This window comes from Callithrix jacchus, chromosome 1 (assembly GCF_049354715.1).
Source record: "Callithrix jacchus isolate 240 chromosome 1, calJac240_pri, whole genome shotgun sequence".
Taxonomy (NCBI): Eukaryota; Metazoa; Chordata; class Mammalia; order Primates; family Cebidae; genus Callithrix; species Callithrix jacchus.
This window is the reverse complement of record NC_133502.1, coordinates 157,462,206-157,488,661: the sequence shown is the minus strand read 5'-3', so window position 1 is coordinate 157,488,661 and position 26,456 is coordinate 157,462,206. Positions and strand designations below refer to the sequence as shown.

The 26,456-nt window shown below is 40.4% G+C and overlaps 1 protein-coding gene across 8 annotated transcripts in view; it reads left to right on the top strand.

Moving 5' to 3' along the window:
* Positions 1 to 360: 360 nt before the first annotated feature.
* The window catches only part of TMEM245 (transmembrane protein 245), a 106,683-nt gene continuing 80,587 nt past the window's right edge, over positions 361 to 26,456 (top strand). For 4 of the 8 annotated variants that reach the window (XM_035254168.3, XM_035254160.3, XM_035254164.3 and 1 more), the window contains exons 1-4: positions 361 to 963; positions 11,385 to 11,502; positions 13,664 to 13,765; positions 26,052 to 26,168. In XM_035254168.3, coding sequence (XP_035110059.2) covers positions 382 to 963; positions 11,385 to 11,502; positions 13,664 to 13,765; positions 26,052 to 26,168 — 919 coding nt within the window. In that variant the 5' untranslated portion in view covers positions 361 to 381. The remainder of the gene's footprint in view (positions 964 to 11,384; positions 11,503 to 13,663; positions 13,766 to 26,051; positions 26,169 to 26,456) is intronic. The other 4 variants (XM_078373992.1, XM_035254173.3, XM_078373991.1 and 1 more) reach the window with 1 other exon arrangement.

Sequence of the window (26,456 nt, the reverse complement as noted above, 5' to 3'; positions counted from 1 at the left end):
CGGGGCATTGGTGTTTTAAAAGTACTCCCCCACGGTATTGTAGTTTGCAGCTTGAGTTTTAATCTTTGAATGTGGCGCCTTTTGGGATCTTGCCTCGCGAGAAATTGACATTAACCAATGAGTGAAAGGAGCTCCCCCCCCCGCCCCCAGGAAGCTGTGGCCTCTAGAAACTTGTTACCAGCACTCTGCGGTAACCAAGGGGGCGGAGGCACTCTCCTCACCCCGCTTTGGGAGTTGTAGTTTCCTATAAGCGCTTGGTGGTCCTGTAGGCCAGCGGAGAACTACAACTCCCACAATCCTGCGCGCCTCTCGCCCTGCCTCCCGCCCGCGATTCTCGCCCGGTTCCCATTATCGCCCCTCGGCGGCGGCTGCGGCAGAGGCATGATGGCCGACGGCGGCGGCCCTTCGGAGGAGCCCAGCACTCGGGGATCTCCTGGGCCGGCGCCGCGGGTTCCGCGCACGGTTGGGCCGAGTGGCGGTGGCGGGGAGACCCCGAGGACCGCGGCGCTGGCGCTGCGCTTCGACAAGCCCATCAAGCAGGCCTTCTACAACACCGGGGCTGTGCTGTTTGTGTGCCTGTGCTGCGGCGCCGCGGTGCTGGTCTACTTCATCCTAGAGGCCTTCCTGCGGCCGTTGCTTTGGGCGGTGCTGTGCGGCACCTTCTTGCATCCCTTCAAAAGCTCGCTGACGCGCCTGGGCCGCCACTGGCTTCAGCGCCTGCACCGCGCGCACACGCCCATCGTGCTGGCCGCGCTGCTGCTGCCGCTCTGCTTCGTCGACTACGGCGTCGAGGCCCTGGGCGAGCAGGCGCTGCGCCGCCGCCGCCTGCTCTTGCTGCTCGGCGCCGGCGGCCCGCTTCTGTACGGCCTCTACTGCCTCGGCAGCTACCTTGGCGTGCAGGTGCTGCTGATGCACGCCGCCGCGCTCATCTGCCGCGGACTGGACTACTTCAGCAGCCTGTGGGTGAGTGAGCTGCAGCCCGGGCACCCCCACACACTGGGGTGCAATCCTGCAGCTGTTCCTCCTGGTGCAGGGGCGACGAGAGGGGCCACACCTGTGCTGCAGTGACTGTCCGTCTCCGCTTTCCTTATCACACCTCAGGAATTTGGCGCACTTCTCTTCCAAAAATTGGGCGGGCGTGATTTGAAACAGCCTCTCTGCTTCCCGCCTCGCCTCCATCCTAATAGGCCCTCTTAGGGGGACAGTGCCCTGGATTGAGAGTCACTATTCCGCTTTGGAGAGAGAGGCCTCAGAGCATGGCAGTGGGGTTGGTTTTACTCCTGGTCGGAGATGGAGAGGGTACTTCGCCACCCTCAGTTCTGCGCATCTGAGTGTCAGATATGGAAGGGACCTTAGAGATTCTAGGCCAACTTGCCATCCTGCAGATAGGAAAGGTGACCTCTTACCAGTCTAGGGCTACTTAGAGACAAAGTGGGCACTGGGTGTCTTAGATTTCTCACAAGTCCTAAAACAAAGCTTGCTTCACTTGCTGTGCTGCCTGTCAGTTCAGGAGATTTCAGTGTAATTTGTGCAAGGCATCGGGTGCTGAGCCGCCTGTGCCTCTTTCTCTCCACGCTTTACCGCCTGTGCCTCTTTCTCTCCACGCTTTACCGCCTGTGCCTCTTTCTCTCCACGCTTTACTTTCTGGTAACTACTTTTGTTGTGCAGGGACTGGTGTGTCACGGCACACCTCCCGCCTGGAGTAAAGCAGCTGACCGCGTGAAAGAGAAAGACGTAGATTTGCGATGCTTGGATTACCCCGAACTTGCTCTTAGAAAATGAGGGAGCTTTCGAATTGGAAGGGATTTCAAAGATAATCTAGTGACAGAATTCCTAACTCAGACTATATTGTACACTAGTTAATGATCCACATGTTTAACTGGGACTGTTAAAAACAAATGGAGATTTAGTGCGTAAGAATACCAATTGATTAGTAAACAGTACCATTTGCAAATAAATTTGATTCACTTCTTTTGTCAGTGAAATAAAGTTCAAGGTACCTTAACCTTAAGTTGCAAAGTATTAATAATTCCCCGTATTTCTCAAGCAGTGTTTTGGCTTGCCTGAGGTTATTGGTAGAGTGGTGAATGATCCAGAACTCCGGTGCTCTCTCCTGTTCTCTCAGTACCACCTCATGGTTCATGTTTAAAGTTGATTGAATTTAGGTAAGGGCTTTGTGAGGGATTTAGAAAAGGAATAAGATACGGGTCCTGACTTCAAAGTACCTATAATCCTATATGAGCATATTCTCTTTTTTTTTTTTTGAGACGGAGTCTCGCCCTGTTGCTCAGGCTGGAGTGCAGTGTTGCGATCTCTGTCTCCAGTCACTGCAACATCCACTTCTGTGTTAAAGCGATTCTCCTGCCTCAGCCTCCTGAGTAGCTGGGATTACAGGTACCCACCACCACGCCCAGCTAATTTGTGTATTTTTAGTAGAGACAGGGTTTCATCATGTTGGCTAGCTGGTTCAATAAAAATTAGCTGGGCGTGGTGGCAGACGTCTGTAATCCCAGCTACTCCGGAGACTGAGGCAGGAGAATCACTTGAACCCCAGGAGGCAGAGGTTGCAGTAAGCCGAGATTGCACCACTGCAGTCCAGCCTGGGTGAGAAGAGTGAAACTTCATCTCAAAAAAAAAAAAAAGCTTGAAATTCAAGCTGCTTGGCTCAAGTGTTGGGAGCAAGGAAAAAGAGAGGGCTAAAAAACCCAACAAACTCATCATAAAAGAGTATGAATGAAGTAGAAGTGAGTAGGGAGTGGTAGAAGTGCTAAATCTGAAAGGCTCCAGGTCGATCTTAGTTTAAGAGAAATGAGGCATGCAGTTGCGTTCTGCTCAAGCAGATCTTAAGGGTGGATAGTTGGATGGGGGTGAGGTGTACCTGGGAAGACAGGGAGTCCCTGCTCTCATCTAAAACTGCTGATGAAGGCCAGGCAGGGTTGCCCATGCCTGTAGTCCCAGCCCTTTGGGAGGCCCACACTGGTGAATCACTTGAGATTAAGAGTTTGAGATCAGCTTGGCCAACATGGCGAAACTCAGTCTCTACTAAAAATACAAAAAATTTGCCAGGCATGGTGGTGCACACCTGTGGTCCCAGCTACTCTGGAGGCTGAGGCACAAGAATCTCTTGAACCCAGGAGGTAGAGGTTGCAGTGAGATGAGATTGTGCTACTACACTCCAGCCTGGGTGACAGAGCAAGACCCTGTCTTCAAAAAAACAAAAGTGCTGGTTAAAGGCCAGGCCACAATGACTTAATGCCTGTAATCCCAGCACTTTGGGAGGCCAAGGCAGAAGGTTTGCCTGAGCACAGGAGATTGAGACCAGCCTGGGGAACATAGTGAGATGCCCCCCATCCTTTTTTTTTTTTTTTTAAAGTGGTGATTAAGGCCTGACATGAAGTGAAAGTAGGTTATGTGGCTGGACAGGAGGCACACTCTGGAACTTTTCCATTCCATAGTTCACAGTGGTTTGGCTTTATGAGCCCAAGCAGGGCTGCCTGGTATAGAACAGTGGTCTTTATGCTTTCTAGGCTACTTCAACCATGAGCCTGCTGCTGAAGAGCAGTATAGATGAGAGAGGCAGAGAAAAGTTACCTTTAAGTGAATCCCTATTTTGATGGACAGTTCATTCATTTAAAATCCAACTTTTGAGCATCTACATGTCCCAGGCACTAGATTAGGTTCTTTTACATGGGTGTTACTTCATTCTCACAACAGTCCTGTGAGGTAGGAGGGAGGGATTTCATATGTGAGAAAACTAATTTAGAGATTAATCTGTTCATGCTGTCAGTAAATGGCATTCAGTAGACCTAGCAGCAGTTGAAGTCCTGATCAAAACTCTTTGTAGTAACTCACCTTCAATAAGGATTTTAAAAAAGTTTCCCCTAATACATTGTGTTTAATTGTTTTTAATATAAATGGATTTTAGACTGAGCTTGGTGGCTCACACCTGTAATCCCAGCACTTTGGGAAGCCAAGGTGGACTAATCACCTGAGGTCAGGAGTTGAGATCAGCTTGGCCAACGTGATGAAACCCCATGTCTACTAAAAATACAAAAATTATCCGGGTGTGGTGGCAGGCGCCATATTCCCAGCTACTTGGGAGGCTGAGGCAAGAGAATTGCTTGAACCCAGGAGGGGGAGGTTGCAATAAGCTGAGATCATGCCATTGCACTCCAGCCTGGGCGACAGAGCAAGGCTATGTCTCAAAAATAACTAAGTAAATAAATGGATTCTAGTTACTACGAAAAAACCAAAAGGATATTAGGATTCTAGTTATCTAGAAACCTTAGTCATCTCTCTGCTTTCTTCTCTTTTGTCTTTATATGTGTGTGGTTTTCCAGGTACCGTCAGTTTTTATTTGCAGTGCCCTCGGGACCTATGTTTTTCTTTTTTTCTTTTGAGACAGTTTTACTCTTGTTGCCAGGCTGGAGTGCAATGATGTGATCTTGGCTCACTGCAGCCTCCACCTCCCGGGTTCAAGCGGTTCTCGCCTAAGCCTACTGAGTAGCTAGGATTACAGGAACCTACCACCATCACTAGCTAGTTTTTTGTATTATTTTTGGTAGAGACGGAGTTTCACCCTGTTGCCCAGGCTGTTCTTGAACTCCTGACCTCAGGTGATCCACCCACCTTGGCCTTCCAAAGTGCTGGGATTACAGTTGTGAGTCACTGTGCCTGGCCTGGACCTATTTTTTTCTTTGCCACAAGTTTATCCCTCCAGTTCAGTTCCGCTTCACATCACTTGTAGATTTCTTCAGTCTCCTAAAACTCCATGCCGCTTACAAGTGAAAAACGAATCATTTATTAGATGAGTAATATGAGTAATTCTTTTTCAACAGTTTCAAATATGTTAGAAGATTGTACTGACTTAGTGACTTCAGAACACTTAAAAAAAATGAGCTGTTGCACCAGGTTCACGTATTACTCAGTTCTTGGCATCTTCCCGTGGTGGAGTTGTGCAAGGTAAATTTGAAAAAGCTGATGATGTGCCCTGCTCCACCATTACTCTCTCTCGGGGGACATTCCGATGTTCCTCACTCTGTTAATTTAGACTTGGTAGAAAATTTGCAGACCATTTAGTTTTTGTAGTAGTAGCAGATTTGTTTTTTCTCTGGTCTCTGATCCCATTGTTTACATCTTTTTAAAGAAGCATGAGGTGGAAAGAATAGTGGCTGAAAGATCAAAAAACCTTACGTTCTAAACTTGGCTCTGCCACTAACTTGGTGACCTTGGGCAGACCAGGGCCCTCCTCTGGGGTGTTCAACCCCAGTTGTGTAAAGTGAGGGGTTGGCTTGAACAATTTCTAAGATTTCATGATGTTCTCTTTTACAGATCACATGAGGCTTTTCAGCAGTAGACATTAGCTGTTCAGTACTATGCTGTTCCACTTTTAAACGTTTCTAGGTTTGTTTCTGCTTGTCTGGCAGCAAGAAACAAGAAGAGAAAAGTTTCCAGTGCTTAGTTTTCTCAGTTAAAGACTTCAAATATAAAAATTGTTGACTCTAAGTTGCCATATAACAAAGAAAACAGTTTTCACATTAGAATTACGTGGTTAATTGAAGGACCGGAAGCAGTTGCTGCTTGAGGCCATGATTAGAGTTGGGGCTCCATAACTTGGGAGGAGGTCTACAGTTTACCACCCCAGACCCGGAACTTTTGCTCTTGTTGCCCAGGCTGGAGTGCAGTGGTGCAGTCTCAGCTCACTGCAACCTCAGCCTCCTAGGTTCAAGCGATTCTCCTGCCTCAGGAATAGCTGGGATTACAGGCGCCTGCCACCACGCCCGGCTACTTTTTTGGATTTTAAGTAGAGACAGGGTTTCACCATGTTGGCCAGACTGGTCTTGAATTCCTAACCTCAGGTGATTCACCTGCCTCAGTTTCCCAAAGTGCTGGGATTACAGGTGTGAGCCACGGTACCCAGCCTGCAGTTTTATTCTCTCTGAAAAAACCTTAGGAAACGGTTCTGCAAAAATGGGTAACAGAAACAAACCAAATTGTTTTTTCAGTTAATGCCGAGGTGACAATAAATGAAACAAAGACATTTGAAAAGGCAGACTCTGCTTAATGTTTTCTACATTCAATATGTTATTTAATCAGAAAAGTATATGTGGATAATCATGTGAAATGAAAGGTAAATGTGCTTGCCTATTAGTCCCTTTTACTTGTAGTGCTAAGTAAATGTTGCCAAATTTATGTAGTCTTTATGTAGTGTCTGGCACATTGGTGCTATAAAAATGACTATGGAGTGTCTATTTTGAAGAGGACACATTGTTTTGGAGAACATATATTTGGAAAAACATGCCTTCTTATCCATAACTGTGGCTCATTGAGTTAATGCCTGGAAGAAAATTCACACTTGAATAGATTTGCTCAGAGGCTAAACATATATGAAGTTGATTTGTTAACGTCATGTTTCTGTGTTACCGAAGATTTAAGAATTAAAAAACTCTTAAGGCGTCCTAGACCAGAAATTGTGTGTGAAACATGAATGTATAATCCTTATTTATTTTTATTTTAAAGGATATTTAGTGATTTAAAATGTTGACTCAAGGAAAATACGTTTGTTACATTTAAAAAACATAAGCAGCAGCCGGACATGGTGGCTCACGACTGTAATCCCAGCACTTCGGGAGGCCGATGCAGGCGGATTACCTGAGCACAGGAGTTCTCAACCAGCATGGGCAACATGGTAAAACCCAGTCTCTACTGAAAAAGTACAAAAAATTAGTGAAGCGTGGTGGCATACACCTGTAGTGCCAGCTACTTGAGAGGCTGAGGCAAGAGAATTGCTTGAACCCGGAAGGCAGAGGTTGCAGTGAGCTGAGATTTCACCACTGCACTCCAGCCTGGGAGACAGAGCAAGACTCCATCTCAAAAAAACCAAGCAAACAAAAAAACTATAAGCAGCATAGAAGTTTATGTGGTAAAAGTGAATTATCCTCACTCCCCCCGCAAGACGGAGTCTTGCTCTGTCACCTAGGCTAGAGTGCAGTGGTGTGATCTTGGTTCACTGCAACCTCCGCCTCCCGGGTTAAGCAATTCTCCTGCCTCAGCCTCCTAAGTAGCTAGGATTACAGTCGCCTGCCACTGCGCTGGGCCAATTTTTGTATTTTGAATAGAGACGGGAGTTTCACCATGTTGGCCAGGCTGGTCTTGAACTCCTGATCTTGTGATCTGCCTGCCTGAGCCTCCCAGAAAGCTGGCATTACTGATGTGGGATTACAGGTGTGAACTGTCACGCCCGGCCGAATTATCCCTTTTCTTTACCACTATTCCCACTGTACAGATGTTACTACTGTTAACTGTTTGATATATAGGCTTCTAAACACTTTTCTATGCCCATATGAGCACATAAAGTACGGGGTTTTTGTTTTTTAAAACAGATTAGATAACATACATATAGTTCTGTACTTTGCTCTTTTCTTTATCATTGTATTATGGATATCTTTCCTTGTTAGCACTTACAGATACACATCTGTTTTTTTTTTGGAGACGGAGTTTTGCTCTTGTTGACCGGGCTGGAGTGCAGTGGTGTAATCTTAGCCCACTGCAACTTCTACCTCCTAGGTTCAAGCGATTCTCCTGCCTCAGCCTCCCAAGTAGCTGGGATTACAGGCACACGCCGCCCTACCTGGCTAATTTTTGTATTTTTAGTAGAGATGGGGTTTCACCATGTTGGCCAGGCTGGTTTTGAACTCCCGACCTCAGGTGATCATACTGCCTCGGCCTCCCAAAGTGCTGGGATTACATGGATGAGCCACTGTAACTGGCCACTTCTTTATTTTTAATACTGCTGTAGTATAAATCTTTTTTCCCCCCAGGTGCATTTTAGAAAGTGCTTCTAACAGATTTTCTTAGCGCCAAATTTGTATTAGAATACTTTGATAAACATTTTTAACTGTTGGTAATTGTATAATTATAATGGGCTTAACATAAACTCTAAAGTGTTTTTATAAATGGCCATGCCTCTTGAACTAATATTACTTCTGAGAATCTTTTCTGAGGAAACACTTCAATATACTGGAAAAATATCTGGAAGCCAAAAGAGATTTTTCTAAAAGTTAAAAATATTTCTTTTTCTGTTTATAAAGGTACCACATAACCTTAGAAGAAAATTGAGCACCTGTATTAAAAAACATAAAGAAACAAATTATCCTTGAAATCCAACCATCTAGAGATAATATTTTAAAACATTTTTTGTTGAGTATATTTTCACCATTATAAATTTACACATGGATAAATTGATGCTGTAGCACTGGATATGAATATTCATCATACTGTTGAAAGTGTGAATAATTACCCAATTTTTGGAGATACCATTATTTAAATAGTTCCCTATAAAATGATATTTGTTTTCAGTTTTTTATATTGTGAATGGCAGCAGTGAATATTTTTATATCTGCTTGTATAATGTGCAGTGCTTCTGTAAAATACTCCTAAAAGTGGAATTGGGGAATATACTTTAAAATGGTTATTTTAAATTGGAATCAGGTAATTTGTGAATTTCAGGTTGGTAGATGAAAATAAATGTTTCTCATTAGACCATAAATTTCTCTTAAAGAATCTGAAGTATGCAATCTCTTATTTTTTTCTCTACCTGCAAGTGATATTATTAATTCCTTATGCATGCAGATAAGAAACAAAAAATTCTTGGAGGTATACTGTATATACCTTTTGTGACTTCCAGTTCAGCTTCTTGCTACCCTTAGTAAGGGTAGTAAGTCATCTCTGGTCCACATTTGCTCAAAACACTTTTAGTGGTGGTATTCCATTTGTAGACAGCTATAGTTTATTGGAAAAACCTGTCTTACTGAGCTGTGTTGTTTCCTAAGTCCCACCTATTTCTGCTCTCAGAACCACAGAAAATTAAGTCTTATGCCTCTCCCAGATCACATTTTAAAAATTATTTGAAGATAGCTACAAAATCTTGATATTTCCTTCCCTTTTCTAAGCAAAACTTTTTTTTCCCCATAGCTGCATTTATGTATCATGTTGTGATTTCTGTTTCCTTCCCCAGGCTGAATTTTGTTATGTGGTTTGGTAGTGTAAAATTCATTGAAACAATCACTTTCCTTGATATGAGTATTGTACTTTTAGAAATAAGCGCTTTTACTAGTCATGTGCTGACTCATACTAAACTGAAAAGTGATTTAGATGTTCTCTTCCATTCCATACTTGTACAGTTGAGATTTGAACCTAAAAGCAGAGCTTTGCATTTCTTTTCGTATAATTTAGTCTTATTTGGATTAGCCCATTTTTCTGGCTTCACTCAGTTTTGTATAACTGATTTGTATAAAATCAGTTTTTTTGATGCTTGTGCCTCTAGTATTTCATCTAAGTGACTGACTGTTTAATACCGTGGGGCTGACTGTGATGTGCCTCTGAAGACTATCCATTTACTGAGGATTTTTAAAAAAAATTTCAACAACTCGTACTTGTCAAAATTGATCATTTTTATTATCCCTTGTGACAATCGGTGCAGCTTTTGCTTATCTTTAGTATTCTGGCACCACACTGCTTTCTCCTTATAGTTAGAAAAGTGGGCTTTGGAGCCAGATTCCTGGGTTCCAGTTCTGGCTCTGTCATTTATTAGCTATGTGGCCTTGGACAAGTCACTTCTCTGAAATCTGAATTTCTTTCATGTGTAAAATGAGGATAGTACTTATTTTGTGGGGTTATGAGGATCAAATGAGTTTATATATATAAATAATTAGAATAGGGCCTGGCACATAGGAATGTTATACAAGTGTACTATTATTGTACTCACATTTTTTTCTGCACTCTACAATCAGATCTCAAATTCTTTGAATTCCCAGGGTTAATTGGTCTGGTCCAGCAAGCCTGGACTTTTTGAAGCAGCTGTAGTCTCACTTCCCATGTCCTCGTATTTTTGAGCTTCAGAGCTCTTTAATATTTCATCTGATAGAGTTGCTTGAAGAAAGATATTTTAATGCTCTTTTTATTTTAAAAGAATTAGTGCTTATTAAAGGCAATTTGGAAAATACAGAAAAAAAGTGTAAGGAAAAACAAAATCTTACCACCCAAATACCATCACTAACTTCTTAACGTTTTCTTTTCCTCCCACCATATAATAGATGTAATCACATCATGTATTCCTTGTATTTTACATTTAACTTAATATGATATTGGGAGTTTTTAAACTATATAGTCTTTGTTTTTAAGCAATCATTTTAATGGTTGCATAACATTTTATTGAGTGAATCGTTTCCCAGTTGACCTTGTGGTAATCACTTTTTCCACTGTTCTAAATCATACTGATGAGCTTCTTTATATTTAAAGCTTTTTCAGAATTTATCATTAGTAAGGATAAAGTCTGAAAGTTGAATTCTGAGGTTAGAAGCTATAAACATTTTTAAGATGCGAAGATTATTTTTATTGATAGATTTGACCAAAATAACATAGGAGATAGTTTTTTTTCTGTCTTTTGTAGTAATTCTATCAGTTCTTTTTTCTTCATGCTCTGAATTACATAGCTTGAAGTTTCTTCTTGTCTTAATTTGCCTTTTTTTTTTTTCAAGGTTCATGTCAAACTTGAATTTTAGTTTCCCGGTCTTATGTTAATAAGTTATTTGTGCTTAGATGTGTTCTGGATTATGTGCTTTATAAATGTTCTATTAAAATATGAGTTTCTATGTAGGCTATGCTGGTTTCTTTTGATGCTTCTTAAACTCTAGAATCATTTAACTTTAATGTAGAAAGAACTGAGGAGGGTACCCTGGCTGAGTCTTCTGAAGTCCTGCTGTTTGTTCCTTTAATAATATTTTTTTCAGCCACACTTCTTCAGCTGGTGCATTTTAACTCTGGATTAGGTTCTAACCATCTGTTACCTAGATTATTTCAGCAGGGTCATACTTCAGCTGGCTGCCTTCTTTCTAAATTTTAAGAAATTCTTTTCCCAGTAATAAGCATATTTTATAAGCTGAAATGAATCTTTTAACCTGATTCTTTTTGGAAAACTTTTCTTTTCCTGTTTTTTTTCTTTCCGTTTTTTTCCCCTAAACATTGATCAACAGAGAAAACTGTAGGAATTCCACAAGAGACTTAATTTAAATCCATGGTTTATACATTGAATATTTTATCTCAAGGATTTTTGTGTGTAAGATGGGTTTTGAGCTATGTGTCTTTTGTTAAACAACTGTTTAAATAATATCATTCCATGAGATTTTAGATGCCTATTATTTTAAAACTTAGGTTCACTAAATGAGGAGAATCTAGGCACATTTCTTTGGCATCATCAACCTTCATCTTTCTGTGCTGTGTCCAGAGCACTCCTGCTATATAGATGCTTGCAGATTTTATATAATTGTATGTTCATTTTCATGTTTATAGATTTTACAACTGTGTCTTTATTTCATTTATTTAAGATCTGGACATTGGTGGTTGGCTATGTGTTGACTGTTTCATTCAAGTGGAATGCAAGCACTGAACGCTACTTGAGAGCAATTTCAATTCCTGTCTGGATTATATTGCTTTTTCATTTAGGTGGGTTCCTTCTTTTTTTTTTTTAATTTTTTTTTAAGTCTAGCTTAAGGTTAGCAGAGGCTGACTGTGTGAATGAAAGTGAATTCTTTGTAGTGTTATATGTTGCATTTAAAATTCTTTAATCTTTAGAAAATGTTATGCTTTAATGTTTCATTAAATTTTAATGAAAATGATGTGCTTTAAAATGTCTTTAATTATGTTACATGTTCATTTTCCAAAGGGTCCTTTTAAAAGTCAATACATCTTAAAAAGTAGAGCACCCTTGGATTCTCATATCATTTCTGAGTGTCATACTTAGGGGAGGATATAGATAAGCAGTCAACGATGATAAGAGGTGCTCAGAATCACATGTGAGAACCGGTTAAGGGAACTAGAGATGTTTACTCTGGATAAGAGGAGGGAACCAGGGCTCTAGGGTGGAAAGAAGATAGTGGTAAGGAGTATATACAACATGAAAGCCTATTTCTGATATTTGAAGGAGTGTCCTGTGAAAGAGTACTTTAAGTAGATCTCTGTAACCATGAGAGAGAGAGGTCAGAGTAGTGAGTAGCTTCAGAGAGGCAAATCTCTTCTATGTAAGGATGATTCATGTCAGAGCTGCTCAGAGTAATGGGTTCCCTGTTATGTTAGTGGGTGGCTGCTCAGATGTTGATTTTTCAGCATGGTACTTATGGTTGAGACTTCTTTCATCCCTCAAGTTTGAGCCAATGGAAACATTAAGTTCTTTTTTTTTTTTGAGACAGAGTTTCGCTCTTGTTCCCCAGGCTGGAGTGCAATGGTGCGATCTCGGCTCACCGCAACCTCCGCCTCCTGGGTCCAGGCAATTCTCCTGCCTCAGCCTCCCAAGTAGCTGGGATTACAGGCGCGAGCCACCATGCCCAGCTAATTTTTTGTATTTTTCGTAGAGACGGGGTTTCACCATGTTGACCAGGATAGTCTCGATCTCTTGACCTCGTGATCCACCTGCCTCGGCCTCCCAAAGTGCTAGGATTACAGGCTTGAGCCACCACACCCAGCCGGAAACATTAAGTTCTAATTAAACAACATAATTCAGTAACCCAGGGCAGTAGAAAGCCTTAAAGTAGTTTCTTATTGTTGAAAATAAAATAAAAAAACAGTAATGTCTCTGTCTTTGTTTTATGTCAAACAAAGCATTATTTTCTAGCTTTATTGAGTTGGAATGATAGAGGAATTTATCTGCAAGATCCCTTATGTCAGATATGACTCATTTTGAACTCAGGGAAGGCAGAGGAGGGAGACAGGCAGACAGGCATGTTTATGAGGTTCTAGGTGGACTCAGGGAAATGGTTATGGGTAGGGACGTGTTTCTTGATAACTTATAAACATTTTTGTTTGTTTGTTTTTTGTTCTTTTGAGACGGAATCTCATCCCGTTGCCCAGGCTGGAGTGCAGTGGTGTGATCTCGGCTCACTGTAGCCTCCTCCGCCCAGGTTCAAGCAATTCTCCTGCCTCAGCCTCCCAAGTAGCTGTGATTACAAGTGTGTACCACCATGCCTGGCTAATATTTTTCTTTTTTTGGATTTTCAGTAGAGATGAGGTTTCACCATGTTGGCCAGGCTGGTCTTGAATTCCTGACCTCAAATTATCCACCTGTCAGCCTCCCAAAGTGCTGAGATTCAGGCATGAGCCACTGTGCCTGGCCGAATTGTAAACATTTTTGCATTATACGCTGAGGAGGAGACATTGACACTTTTGCTGTGCTCTTTTGGGCCATTCTCTTTCTTGAGAGATAAAGTTCACACCCTGTGGTATTTTCAGGAAACCAGGTCAGACTTTATGACTTTGAGATCTATGCCTGATTCTGGTCATTCTGGGATGAGGTAGGTGGTTTGAGTTTGGGATGATTTTAGACCCTTAGTATGTATTAGAATAGACTCTCTTTAATAGAACCCTATTAAAGGTAGGCTGGCATATAACGTATCCATTTGATCAGGGGCTCTGAGAGCAGAGATGAACGTAATTTTGACAAACCTTGAAGTTTAATCTATCTAATGGACTTAAAACTTTTTTTTTGCCTGATAAGTAATTCTGTAATTGACGTATATACCAGATTGTTCTGTCAAACTACAAAATTGAGTCTTATAAAAACAAGTACTGGGTTTTAATTTCACTAAAAATGTTAATTCTTAATAATTTGCAGCATCCCTGGCTGGCTCATGGAGAATTCCAGTATTCCTGGTTATTGTTTTCCTGATGTCTGTGGGCACCCTCTATGAAAAACAGAATGAAAAAGAGTCTTCTGGTAAGAAATTGGGCATTCTATTAATGTTACTCTTTGAAGTATTCTGGAGAGTAGCTTTTAAAAAAATGTTATGATGAAACGCGTTGAATCTATTTAAAAACCTATGATGGTTTCTGAATGGAAAATACATTGTTTAAACGTATTAGAGATGGTCTTGCTCTATTGCCCAGGCTGTAGTGCAGTGGTACAATCATAGCTCACTGTAACCTTGAACTCCTGGGCTCAGGGGTCTTCCAACCTCAGGCTCCCGAGTAACGAGGGCTAAGGGGCAGTAACCATGTAAAAATGGCATACAATTTACTCACAAGGTTGTGCAGCTGTGACCTCTATTTTTGGTCATATAAGAGGTAAAAATATAAAATTCTTAACAGGAAACTTAAGGGTAATATCTATAGACATTTTCATCACTTCAGAAAGAAACCGTATACATAATATCAGTACTTCATTTCTTTTTATGGCTGAGTAATATTCCGTGGTAGGAGTACACCACATTTTGTTTACCTACTCATCAATCGATGGATATTTAGGTTATTTTCACCATTTTGGCTATTGTGAATAGTGCCGTTATGATCATTCATATGCAAGTATTTATTTCAATACACATTTTCAATTCTTTTGAATGTTTACCTATGAGTAGAATTACTGGGTCCTATGGTAATTCTGTGTTTAATTTTTTAAGGAACTGCCAAACTATTTTCCACAGCACATGACCATTCAAATTTCTGCCAGCAATGTATGAGGATTCTAAGTTCTTTGCAACCTTGCCAAAACCTATTATTTTCCACTTTTTGATAATGGCCAGTCTGGTGGGTGTGAAGTGGTATCTCATTGTGGTTTTCTTTTACATTCCCAAATTGAGCGTCTTTTCATTTGCATTTAGGCCATTGGAGAAATGTCTATTCAAATTCTTTCTCCTTTAAAGAAAATTAAGTTTGCCTTTCTATTGTTGATTTTTAGGAATTCTTTATATATTCTAGATACTAGACCCTTATCAAATACATGATTTGTAAATATTTCATTGGTGGGTAGTATTTTTACTCTCTTGCTAGTCTCTTGATGCACAGAAATTTTTAATTTTGTTGAAGTCCAGTTTATCGATTTTTTTTTCTTTTGGTTTTGGTGTCATGGCTGACAAACAATTGCCAAATCCAAGGTCATGAATATTTACCTTTAAGTTTCCTTTTAAGAGTTTTATACTTTTATCTCTTATATTTAGGTCATTGATTCATTTTGAAATAATTTTTGTACATGATGTGAGGTAAGGAAGGGTCCAACCTCATTCTTTGGCCTGGGTATATTCCGTTCTCCCAGCAGTTTGTTGAGGAGGCTATCCTTTTTCCATTGAATGGCCTTGGCACACTTGTCATTAATCAGTTGACCGTATAGGTATGGGTTTCTTTCTGCCCTTTCTGTTATGTTTCACTGATCTATATGTCTATTTTTATGTCAGTTAACACATTCTTTTGGTTACTGTAGTTTGTTTTGAAATTGAGCAGCATGAGTTCTCCAACTTTGTTCTTCCTTTTCACAATTGTTTTGACTGATTTGGGGTCCCTCGCATTTCCATATTTACGATCAGCTTTTCTGTTTTTACACAAACCCCTGTTGGGATTTTGATAGGGATTGCATTCAATCTAGAGATCACTTGGGGAAGCATTGCCATTTTTATATTTAAAAAAAAAAAAACACAAAAACCCTTCCAGTTTATGAGCATGGGATGCATTATTTAGTTACTCATTAATTTGTTTCAGCTGTGTTTATTTTAAATTTTAATTTTTGTGGCTACATAGTGGGTGCATATGTATTAATGGGGTACTTGAGATCTTTTGACACAGGCGTGTAATGCGTAATAATCACATCATGTAAAATGGGGAAACATCCCAGAAGTATTTATCCTTTGTTGTAAACCAATTATATTCTCAGTTATTTAAACATATACAATTAAATTACTGACTGTGGTCACCCTGTGTGCTATCAAATACTAGGTCTTATTCTTTTTATTTTATTTTATTATTATTTTTTGAGATGCTTTCTTGCCCAGGCTGGAGTGCAATGGCATGATCTCAGCTCACTGCAACTTCTGCCTCCCATGTTCAAGTGATTCTTCTGCCTCAGCTTCCAGAGTAGCTGGGATTGCAGGCAACTGCCATCATGCCCAGCTAATACTTGTATTGTTGTAGAGACAGTGTTTCACCGTGTTGGCCAGGCTGGTCTTGAAATCCTGATCTTAGGTGGTCCGCCTGCCAAAGTGCTGGGATTACAGGCGTGAGCTACTTGCACCTGGTCCATTCTTTTTAGTTTTTTGGTACCTATTAATAACTACCTCCAGCTTTCCCCTATCCTATCACTGTCCTTCCCAGCCTCTAGTAACTATCTTTCTGCTATCTTTATGAGTTCAATTGTTTTGATTTTTAGATTCCACAAATAAGTGAGAGTGTGAGATGTTTGTCTTTCTGTGCCTAGTGTATTTCACTTAGCTTATATGGCCTCCAGTTCCATCCATGTTGTTGCAAAAGACAGGATCTCATTATTTTTTATGCCTGAATACTACTACGTTGCGTATAAATACCACATGTTCTTTATCCATTTATCTGTTGCTAGGCACTTAGGTTTTGTCCAAATTTTGGCTATTGTGAACAGTGCTGCAACAAACATGGGAATCAGAAGTGTTGTAGTTTTCTTTGTGTATGTCTTGCACCTTTAATTTATTCATTATTCTTTTTGATACTATCATACGTGGAATTGTTAGTTTTCTTTTTGGATGGTTTATTGCTGCTGGGTAGAAATACAACAGATTTGTTTGCTTGTTGATCTTGTATCCTGTAGCTTTGCTGAAATTATTAGCTTCAGTAGTTTCTTTGGTATATTCCTTAGGATTTTGTATATATAAGGTCAGTCAGCTGTAATAGGGATCATTTCATTTCTTCCTAATTTGTATGCCTGTAATTTATTTTCCTTGCCTGATTGCTCTGGTTGGAATTTCTAGTACAAAATTGAATAGACCATGGCCTTTAAAGATTTTTTTGAGGTACCCTGGCCGTGAGTTACCTATATCTAGAAACAGTTTGTTAAAGGTACAGGTCTCTAATGAACTGTAAGTGGGGAGGGTGTCAGGATATATTTTATTTTTTTGAGACGGCGTCTCACTCTGTTGGCAACCTGGAGTGCAGTAGTGTGATCTCAGCTCACTGCAATCTCCATCTCCCAGGCTCAAGTGATTCTCCTGCCTCAGCCTTCTGAGTAGCTAGGACTACAGGCTCATGCCATCATGCCCAGATAATTTTTGTATTTTTAACAGAGACAGGGTTTCACCATGTTGGCCAGGCTAGTCTTGAACTCCTGATCTCAGGTAGTCCGCCTGCCTCAGCCTCCCAAAGTGCTGGGATTACAGGCGTGAGCCACCGCACTCAGCCTATTATTTTAAAGATCTTCATTCTATTCTAATCATGAGACTGTTTGTGGCACTCTGTTGTATTTGTACATATACCTTGTAAAATTTTTTAAAAATTAATTTGCTCTTTATTTGATAAATGAGTAATATCTAACAATTGTAAGCCACATTTTTATTCATAAATATATGTTTGGAATTTTAAAATACCTGAAACAAAGTAACTTTAATTACATATTTCTCTGACAGTGGAAAATAGGGAAGATTTTATTTTATATTTTGGTGTCTAAGCTTTCTTTGTTCAGCCTGTCTTCCTGATTATAATCTGTTACTCTGTAGTTATATATATGACTAGTGGAAGTAAATTTCCTGTTTTGGCAATTTCTGTAGAAAGCTTGGCGGTTTCCACTTGTTTCTCTGGTTAGTTTTATCTCCTTTGTTTTCTTTCACCTAATAGCAAGTGATTCAGACAGCTCTAATTACCCTTTACCCCTTATCCCAGAATGGTTTCCCTTTTAGACTGCTTTTGTCCAGGGCTAAGTAAGTAGCTTATTAAGAATATAAGTAATGCAGGTCTAAAACAAAGGTTGCAGTTGGGTTTTCTCCACAGTGTAAATTCTAGTCATCCGATGATGGCAGCCAGAAAATGGTAAGGATAAGACTTCTAAGGCCAAGTTTTGAGCAAGGGGAAAAAGGAGACCATGGTCGGTTATGATTACCACCCATAAACTTAGAATAGTGACATGTTGATATGCAAGCCAGATTGCTGTTATTTGTATTACCGTCTATGACAAGGAAGGAAATCATAGACACACAGAATAAATGTTGAGGACAGATTTGGAAATCTTGTTTTTTTTCTCTCATTTCAGTCTGCTTCAAGATAGGTTATTGATCTTGAATCCTTTTCTGGATTTCTAAATAATCCTCATCATAAAATAAATCTTCCAAGTGTTTTTTTTTTTTTTTCTAAATTTGAGTATTTTTTTCTTCTTGCCCCTAAGAACATTGTTTCTTTTTAACAATCAGAACTCAAACCATCTGGTGTATAATGGGACAGCCCTTCTCTTCTACGTAAAGTTTCCTGCTATAGATGTCACTGTAATGTAGGTAGGTACAGGAATGCTTTAGTATACTGCCACGAAATGTGCACATCGGCTCTTGTCATTTCCAATGTCCCTTTGTAGCACTTGCTCGTTTTCCAGTCATTTGTGTAGGTATCTTTCTCTCTGTCTTCTGAGCTTTGAAGGTTTTGTGCTGTGGAAACTTTTATGATCTGTGGTTCACTAGACTTACAGAATTAGTACTGGATTTCATCAGAATTCAAAGTATGAATTTGGTTCCTGGATACAGAATATTCTTCTATTTATTTATTTGTTATCCATATTTTATTTTGTTTTTAGAGACTTGAGACTTGCTCTATTGCCCAGGCTGGAATGCAGTGGCCTGTGATCATAGCTCACTGCAGCCTTGAACTCCTGGGCTCAAGCAGTGCTCCCACCTCAGCCTCAGAAAACTCTTCTTGTGGATCATTGCTGAGTTAGTTTCAGTGGTTCCTTCTGAACCCAAGGGCCTTAGTTGGTGGTTTTCTCTTAGATCTGAGAAGTTCTAACATAGTGTTTCCCAAAAGCTCAAGATAAAGAATATAAGGAAAAAATATTTAAGTGCCTGTCAGGAGGCAAGAACTTTTAACTGTTTTAAAATGTGCTATCAAGTCCACAGGCAAACAAAACGGAACCCAAATAAAAAAACCTTTGTAAAATAAGTGGTAGCTTCATTTACAGATGAGGATATTTAGTTCTAGAGATTAACTGACTAGCCTGCATTCACCCAAGTGACTAGCGGAGCTAAGATTTAAACTTAGGTCTTTGGCCAGGCATGATTGTTCATGCTATAATTCCATAATTTTATGAGGCCAAGGCAGGAGGATTGCCCGAGTGCAGGAGTTCAAGACCAGCCTGGGCAAGATAGTGAGACCCTGTGTCTACAAAAAAATTAAAAAACACAAAAAATTAAAAATTAGCTGGGTGTGGTAGTGTGCATCTGTATTCCCAGCTACTGGGAGGGCTGAAGCTGGAGGATTGTTTCAGCCCAGGAGATCAAGGCTGCAGTGACTAGTAATCATGCCACTGTACTCCAGCCTGGGCCACAGAGGTGAGACCCTGACTTAAAAGTAATAATAATAATAAATAAACATAAATTCTTTGCCCTGAGCTCAATGTTCTTTCCCCTCCCCAGGCTCTTTGAATAAGTGTCAATCATCCTGAAAAAGTATTGACTACTTATCCTTCTCACATCAGTTGTAATTGATTGCTCCTTCAGTTTTCCACATTGGCCCTGTTGACTTAAAACAACTACTTGACCTAGCTCCCTTGCCTCTTGGATCCCAGAAACTGTATTTAATAGGAACCTTATGTCTTAGTCTGTTTTGTGCTGCTATGACAGAGCAACACATACTGGGTAACTTACAATGAACAGAAATTTATTGGCTCACAGTTCTGGAGGCTGAGAAGTCCAATGTCAAGGTGCCGGCATCTGGTGAGGCTCTTGTTGCTGTGTCATCACATGATAGAAGGGTGAGCAAGAGAGGGCTGGAGCTAACCTCACCCTTTTATAATGACATTAATCCTACCCATGAAGCTGAGCCCTGATGGTCTAAACACCTCTTAAGGTCCCACCTGTTAATACTGTGCTAATGGCAATTAAATTTAACATAAGTTTTGGAGGACAAACAATCAAACTATAGCACCTGAAATTCACCTTCAGTATGTTTCCTTGGCATCCGAAGAAAGAGAGACACTAGCATTGTTATCTCCTATAAGTAAGGCTGTGTTAGACTATTTAAAAATGCTCTTAATTTATTTAAAGCAGTCTAGTGAGATTGTTGTTATGCTTATTTTACAAATGAAGAAACTTAGGCTCAGAGAGCCATTTTCTCTGAGTATAGGAAATTTCTTCAAAAGTTAGTGAAACAAGCATCAGATATATCTGTAATAGCTGGGATACCCAGCCTGAGAAGTACCAGCAAGTACAGCTGAGTGCTGTTTCTCCTGACCTGGTAATTGTTTGTAAATGACTAGACATGTCTTTGCAGAGAAGAATCCTTATAGTTGCCTTATTCGTTTTGGGATAGAATGAAATATGAATGAACAAGTTTGGTTTAGTTAGGACCAAATTGGAAAAAGGGAGCAAACTAAATTTTTTACTGCTCCTCCTCCACTCCTCAGTTCTGATAACTCTAAGTAGGCCTAAAGAAAATTCTGCTGGTCCATCTCCAGGCCCTTGTGACATGATACTAGAAGCCATTGAGAGGGAGTTGTATTTTCCACATTAGTAATGGAAACAGAAGCCTTCTTCAAAGGGAAGGTTGCGGGCTAGGGAGGTTTTATTTGGTATGCAGTACCTCCTTCCAGTAAGCATGTTTGGTGTATTTCTGGCAACTGCTGCTATCCCTGTGGAAAAGAATGGAGTAGATCAAGAAGTATCTCCTTATTTAGACTGGATTCAAAGTATATTTACCCATGATTATTTAAAAAGTTTGTCTGCTCATTGTTGAGTTGTTGTATTAACAGATATTATCTCACCTGTGTTCTCTTTCTTGTGTGCTGAACTCTAAGTTTCTGTCCCCTGGTGCTAGGCTGCTAATGTCAGTAGCATGCTTGTTTGGATTTGTGTAGATCCCTGTTATTTGGCTTCTACTTAATGCTGGCCCTGTCTTTAGGTAGATTGATACCTGAAACCTTGGATGCTCTTTCCTTTTTTTTTTTTAGTCTTTGAGTCCCAAGATTATGTTCCCTTGTTGATGTGCCTATTTTTAGCTGTGGCTTTTTAATCTAATACCATTCTAATACCATGACTTGGCCGAGATTCTCAGTCCTGGCATTCTTCTGTTCAGCTTATCATCTCGCTGCCTGGACTGTTGTTTTTGGGTTTTTTTTTTGGACTCTGATTCCAGGCCAATTCCTTGTGGTTTTTGAAGTGCTGAAGGGTATCGCTAAGACAGAAGTTGTTAAAATACAGATCTGCTGGATAAAAGTAGTTTTCCAAGTCTTATATCCATGATTTTCAAATACTTTGTTGATTTTCTCTGTGTGTTACTCCTTTCATGCTTTTCTGAAGTTTGAGGTGCTCGAAAAATTTGTTGAGTCATTTGTGTATTGACTAGAAAAATACTGCAGTTTCCATTGATGTAGCTAAGCTTTATTGCATATTTACTGCATATTTTTAGTGCCATCAGCAAATTGGAGAGTTATCCCTTAAGCCACAGTTTTGAAGATTTAATTGATTGGTTTTAGCTTTTTCTCAAATCTTTCAGTGCTTACTGTGTAGATGCAACATATTTCGCTTAGCTCTGTGGTGAGATCTAAAAATGTCTACTAAGGGAAGATAGATGGCTATGATATATAGTAGAAAGGGGAGGAGAGGTATAGAAGTGTTAGTGGCTTCTGCTTCTATTTTATACTATCAAAGCCAGTAGATTGATATTGATGATGATGATGATGATAGCTAACATTTATTGAGTACTTCTGCATACCCAACATTGTTCTAAGCATTTTATTTATTTATTTATTTATTTTTCGAGACGGAGTCTTGCTCTGTTGCCCAGGCTGGAGTGCAGTGGTGCCATCTTGGCCCACTGAAGCCTCCATCTCCCAGGTTTAAGTGATTCTCCTACCTCAGCCTCCCAAGTAGCTGGGATTACAGGTGTGCACCACCATACCTGGCTAATTTTTTTGTATTTTTAGTAGAGATGGGGTTTTACCATGTTGGCCAGGCTGGTCTGAAACTCCTGGCGTCAGGTGATATGCCCGCCTTAGCTTCCCAAAGTGCTATGATTACAGGTGTGAACCACTGTGCCTGGCCAGCATTTTATATGTATTGTTTCACTTTATTCTCACATGATTTTATGTAAGCCTTACTTTATACATGAGGAGACTGGGACATCTTGATGTTAAGTAACTTGTCCATGGCCATCCAAGTAGGAAGAATAGACCTCGAATTTGAACCTGGGAGTCTTCTTTCTTCACCTGTGCTTCCCACCTAATTGTGCTGCCTCCTTATAGTAAATATGAGACCTCTGTGCCCGGGTTCCTGCCTCACTCTGCGTACGTCTTACGCCACTGCCCTCTTCTCATTCACGCTATCTTCCGGCCATATTGAACTTCCTAGAGTTCTTTGAAGAAGACACTCTGCTTTTTATTGTCTTTGTGTCTTCACGCTTGCTTTTTGTCTTCCTGAGACACTTTTCTACCCCTGCTCTCTAAGACACCAGTCTCTCAGGAGCTTCCCCCCCAGGATAGAACTGTTCTGTCTTCTTTATCTAGCTCACTTTTGTTTAAATGGATTTAAAGGATGGCATCTTTTAATATTCTTATCAGACAGCTCCTTTGGAACTCCTCCCCAGAACTTCCTGCATGGATTTGATTTCCACACTGCTCCCCTAACAGTGTACACTTACTTTACATTAGCCCTTGAGTATCAGATTGAATTTGAGACCAGGGTCTTAGTCTGTTATCTCAGCATGTAGCCTAGTCACCTATTTGGTTAATGAACACTTAGAAAGTATTTAGAAATGTAAGTTAAAATGAAGCTGAACTGAAAGTCCATTATTTGAAGAGCTTTCAAATGATCTTGTTATTTTGCAAAAACCATCAAGGGACTTACTTTACCCGGTGTCTCAAGATGAGTGACCACTTAATTAAATTACTTTTGAAGAGGCCAGTTTAGTAATTCAAGACCCTTGACTAGTCTGTAATCTTATGCGAGAGAGAATTCTTAATTTTTTGACCCGAAGATCTTTGTTTTCGTTTTTTCTTTTTCTACTGTACTATCTCAGGCCATTAGCTGTTCCCAAACTTTGCTCTTGAATGGGGTCTAAGAGATTCTCCCTGGGTGTACTGCTGCAAATCTAAGTCTTGACCCATCTCTGGTGTAAGTCAGTTTATTTGTGTAACTTTTTTTTTTTGAGTCGAAGTCTTACTCTGTCACCTAGGCAGGAGTGCAGCGGTGTGATCTTAGCTCAGTGGCGAGATCTCGGCTCAATGGTGCAATCTCAGCTCATTGCAACCTCTACATCCTGTGTTTAAGTGATTCTCCTGCCTTCAGCCTCTTGAGTAGCTGGGATTACAGGCACCGGCCACTGCCCAGCGAATTTTTGTATTTTCAGTAGAGACGGGATTTTGCCTTGTTGGCCAGGCTGGTCTCAAATTCCTGACCTCAGGTTATCCATCCTCCTCCGCCTTCCAAAGTGCTGGGATTACAGGCATGAGCCACTGCGCTCAGCATGTTTGTGGAACCTCTGTCTGGAAGTCTAAAAAGAGCTCTAACATGTCAAGAATCTTCATCCGGTTCTGCTATATTTTCTCTGGCTAACCATAGTCTGTAAACTTGGAAACCTTTGTCTCTTTGATTCCCTTTATTGCTTTCTCACCAATATGGTCTGCTTTGACTCTACCATGTCTCTTTAATGCAGCTGAGTTTCCCTGTCTCCCCTGTTTTGACTGTAGACCATGCTGGCGTCACATCTTGCCTGTGTACTACAACAACTTACCTCCCTGTACACATTGTAGATCCCCTCTAGTCTTTCTTCAGACAAGCAAGAATGATCTTCTTATATCTCAAATGGATTATTTATTTACAGATTTGCAGGAGGGCTGGGAGGCAGTCAAATGTGGTTATAAAAGGTTGACATGAGAGATCCTTGTAGTGATGACGCTGTTCTGTATCTTGTGTCGGGGGAACTGGACAAATGGTGGTACACGGGGATTATTTCTTACAACTGCATATGAGTATATTTTTATCTCAATAAAATGTCAGTGAAAAAGACTACTATCCTGTTTGAAAGTTTTCAGTGCTTTCTTCTTTCTCTTAGAATAAAGACTAAAGTCCTTCGTTTGGTCTTCTGTGATCTGCATCATCTGGCTTACCTCTCCAGCCTTGTTTATTTGATACCAGTTTCTTACTTGTGTGTCTTCCAGACACACTGACCTTCTTTCACTCTCTTTAACATGTTGGGTTCTTCTCACAGCTTTCCTTTTGCCCAGGATGTTGTTAGGATGTCACAAGATACCCAGGTGTTTTTTTTTTTTTTTTAATAGCAACCCTAATTTGTATACAGACGTTTATTTGTGTGGTTCTTTAATTCATATCTTTTACAGGATTCCCTGGGACAGGGTCTGTGTCTTTATCCCCAGCACACAGTACATGTAAGACATGAAAGACACTGTTTTTCTCTCTAAGCCTTTGTTGTCTTATTAGCATTTCAGAAGCACTCTGGATACACAGGCCAGGAGAATAAGGTCCTAATCCAGAAGTCTAATTTATGCTTTCCTTTCAGACCATGCGTTTGAATTTCTCTCATATTGAGAGATATGATATCATATCTAAAACCAAACTCTTTTAGGTCACAGGAGCATTTATTAGTATTAGAGGAGGGACAGGGTATGATTGAGCAAGGTTAGTACTCTTATCCTGATGTCTGAATCTACCAAAGAGCCACATCAGGCTCTGGCTTACTGCTTTCTGGGAGAGGGCCAGCCTTGGATATTTGAGTATGTGGAGTTAATTTGGAGCTTAAATTCATCGGCCTTCTGAAGGGTCATGGCTCTTTTCATTGGTGTGGCAGAATCCTGTGTTGCTATACTGGTCTTGGCCTACCAAAAGTATTGTCTCAGTTGTATGAATGTGGGTGTATGACTTGGAGACTAGGAATTGCCACTGTTCTTACTTGTGGACAATAGAATCTACTCCGGGTAGTTTAAATAGTAGGAGGTATTGGTTAGCATTTACAGTTTTTGCACATAATTTCTGGAAAGACCAGACAACTGATCTTGGAATCTAACAGACGTGGAAGCAATGCAGTCAGAAGAAATGCTCAGTGACACTGACGTACTGTCTGGGCAGAGGACCCCATGGCTGCTAGGCCTGCCATGAAGTTAGAGACCAGACATCAGAACCGTTGGAACTTCTGCTAAGTTGCTGTGGAAAAATCATATGTCTTCCTGATTGACTGAGTTTGACATGAGAGCTGTGTGGCTTCCAGATTACAGGGTGCCACTTCAGGCTCTCAAGTCTTGCACAGGTGTACCTACATGGTAGAAACTATGTCATATGTGAGACCTCAGTTGCAAGGGAATCCAAGAAATACAGTTTTTTGGCTTTCCAGTCTAATATGCAAGAAAGTGTGCTAGAACCTGATGCTGTGTGAGCTAGTCTTCCTTGTCTCTCGTAGAAGATTAAAGGTTGACAGGCCTCCTTTGCCAGTGAATGTTTTACTTGGATTTAGTGCAAATGATTGAGTTTGGTACTACCTGTTAGGAATTTAACATGGAAATATATAACATGAAACAAGGTCATGATGTTCCTTTAGATTTTCAAGTGGTGGATTTTGCCTGTACTGAGTTATGTAATTGATAGATCTATATGGTTTTGCATAATACCTATACATTCGCATACTCATTTGTGGAATGTTGTTATTCTGATCAACAAATGTGGGCTATCTCATACTAAGGTGAGACCTAGTCATACAACAAGCCTAATACAGTCAGATCAGGGAGCTCACAGACTCGATGTGGACAGTGTTTTTCGGTAGAGGTATGCATTAAAGTCAACTTGTTAACAAATATTAAGTGTGGCACTCCAAATTTACATGTGCAGTGTCTGCCACATCCACCAGCGTGAAGTTCCTGAAGGGGGAAGGTATTCAGAGCGTCCAGGAATTTGATTTTTTAGCACACTTTTATGTTGATTCTTAAGCATTCTTCCTTGATAAAGAACCACTGATTGAGTGGGTCAGTATTAACCATTTTGTTTTGTTGTCATTGAAAACGTTGGACTGTGTTTAAATTTGCAGCCATTCTTTCTTACATTATAAAGTTTTGAAAATGGATGCTTCTTTTACAGGGGCAGAGTTACCAGGGCAGGTTATCTCCATGGCAGCTTCTACTCTGGCAAACTTGGCTATCTCTATCACAGGGTATGAATCAAGCAGTGAAGACCAGCCCTCCACTCAGCCTGCAGGTGACTGATGTTCTGGTGACATTCAAGGTTATTCTGGAAAATAAAATGTCAATAGATTATAAAATTTAGGACACTAGCATCACAAAATGCTACTTCTGCTGATCCTTCATGTATTCTTTTTGGTTCCAATTTTTTACCCTTTTCCCTCTCATCTTTGTTCTCATATATCACTTTTTAAATACATGTCATTATTTACCTTCTCGAGTGTCTTGATTCTTTGTTCTTTCCTTTTTAAAAAAGGGTTTTATTTTCCTTTTGTTCTTCATTGCTTTTTTCCTTTATTTTCCT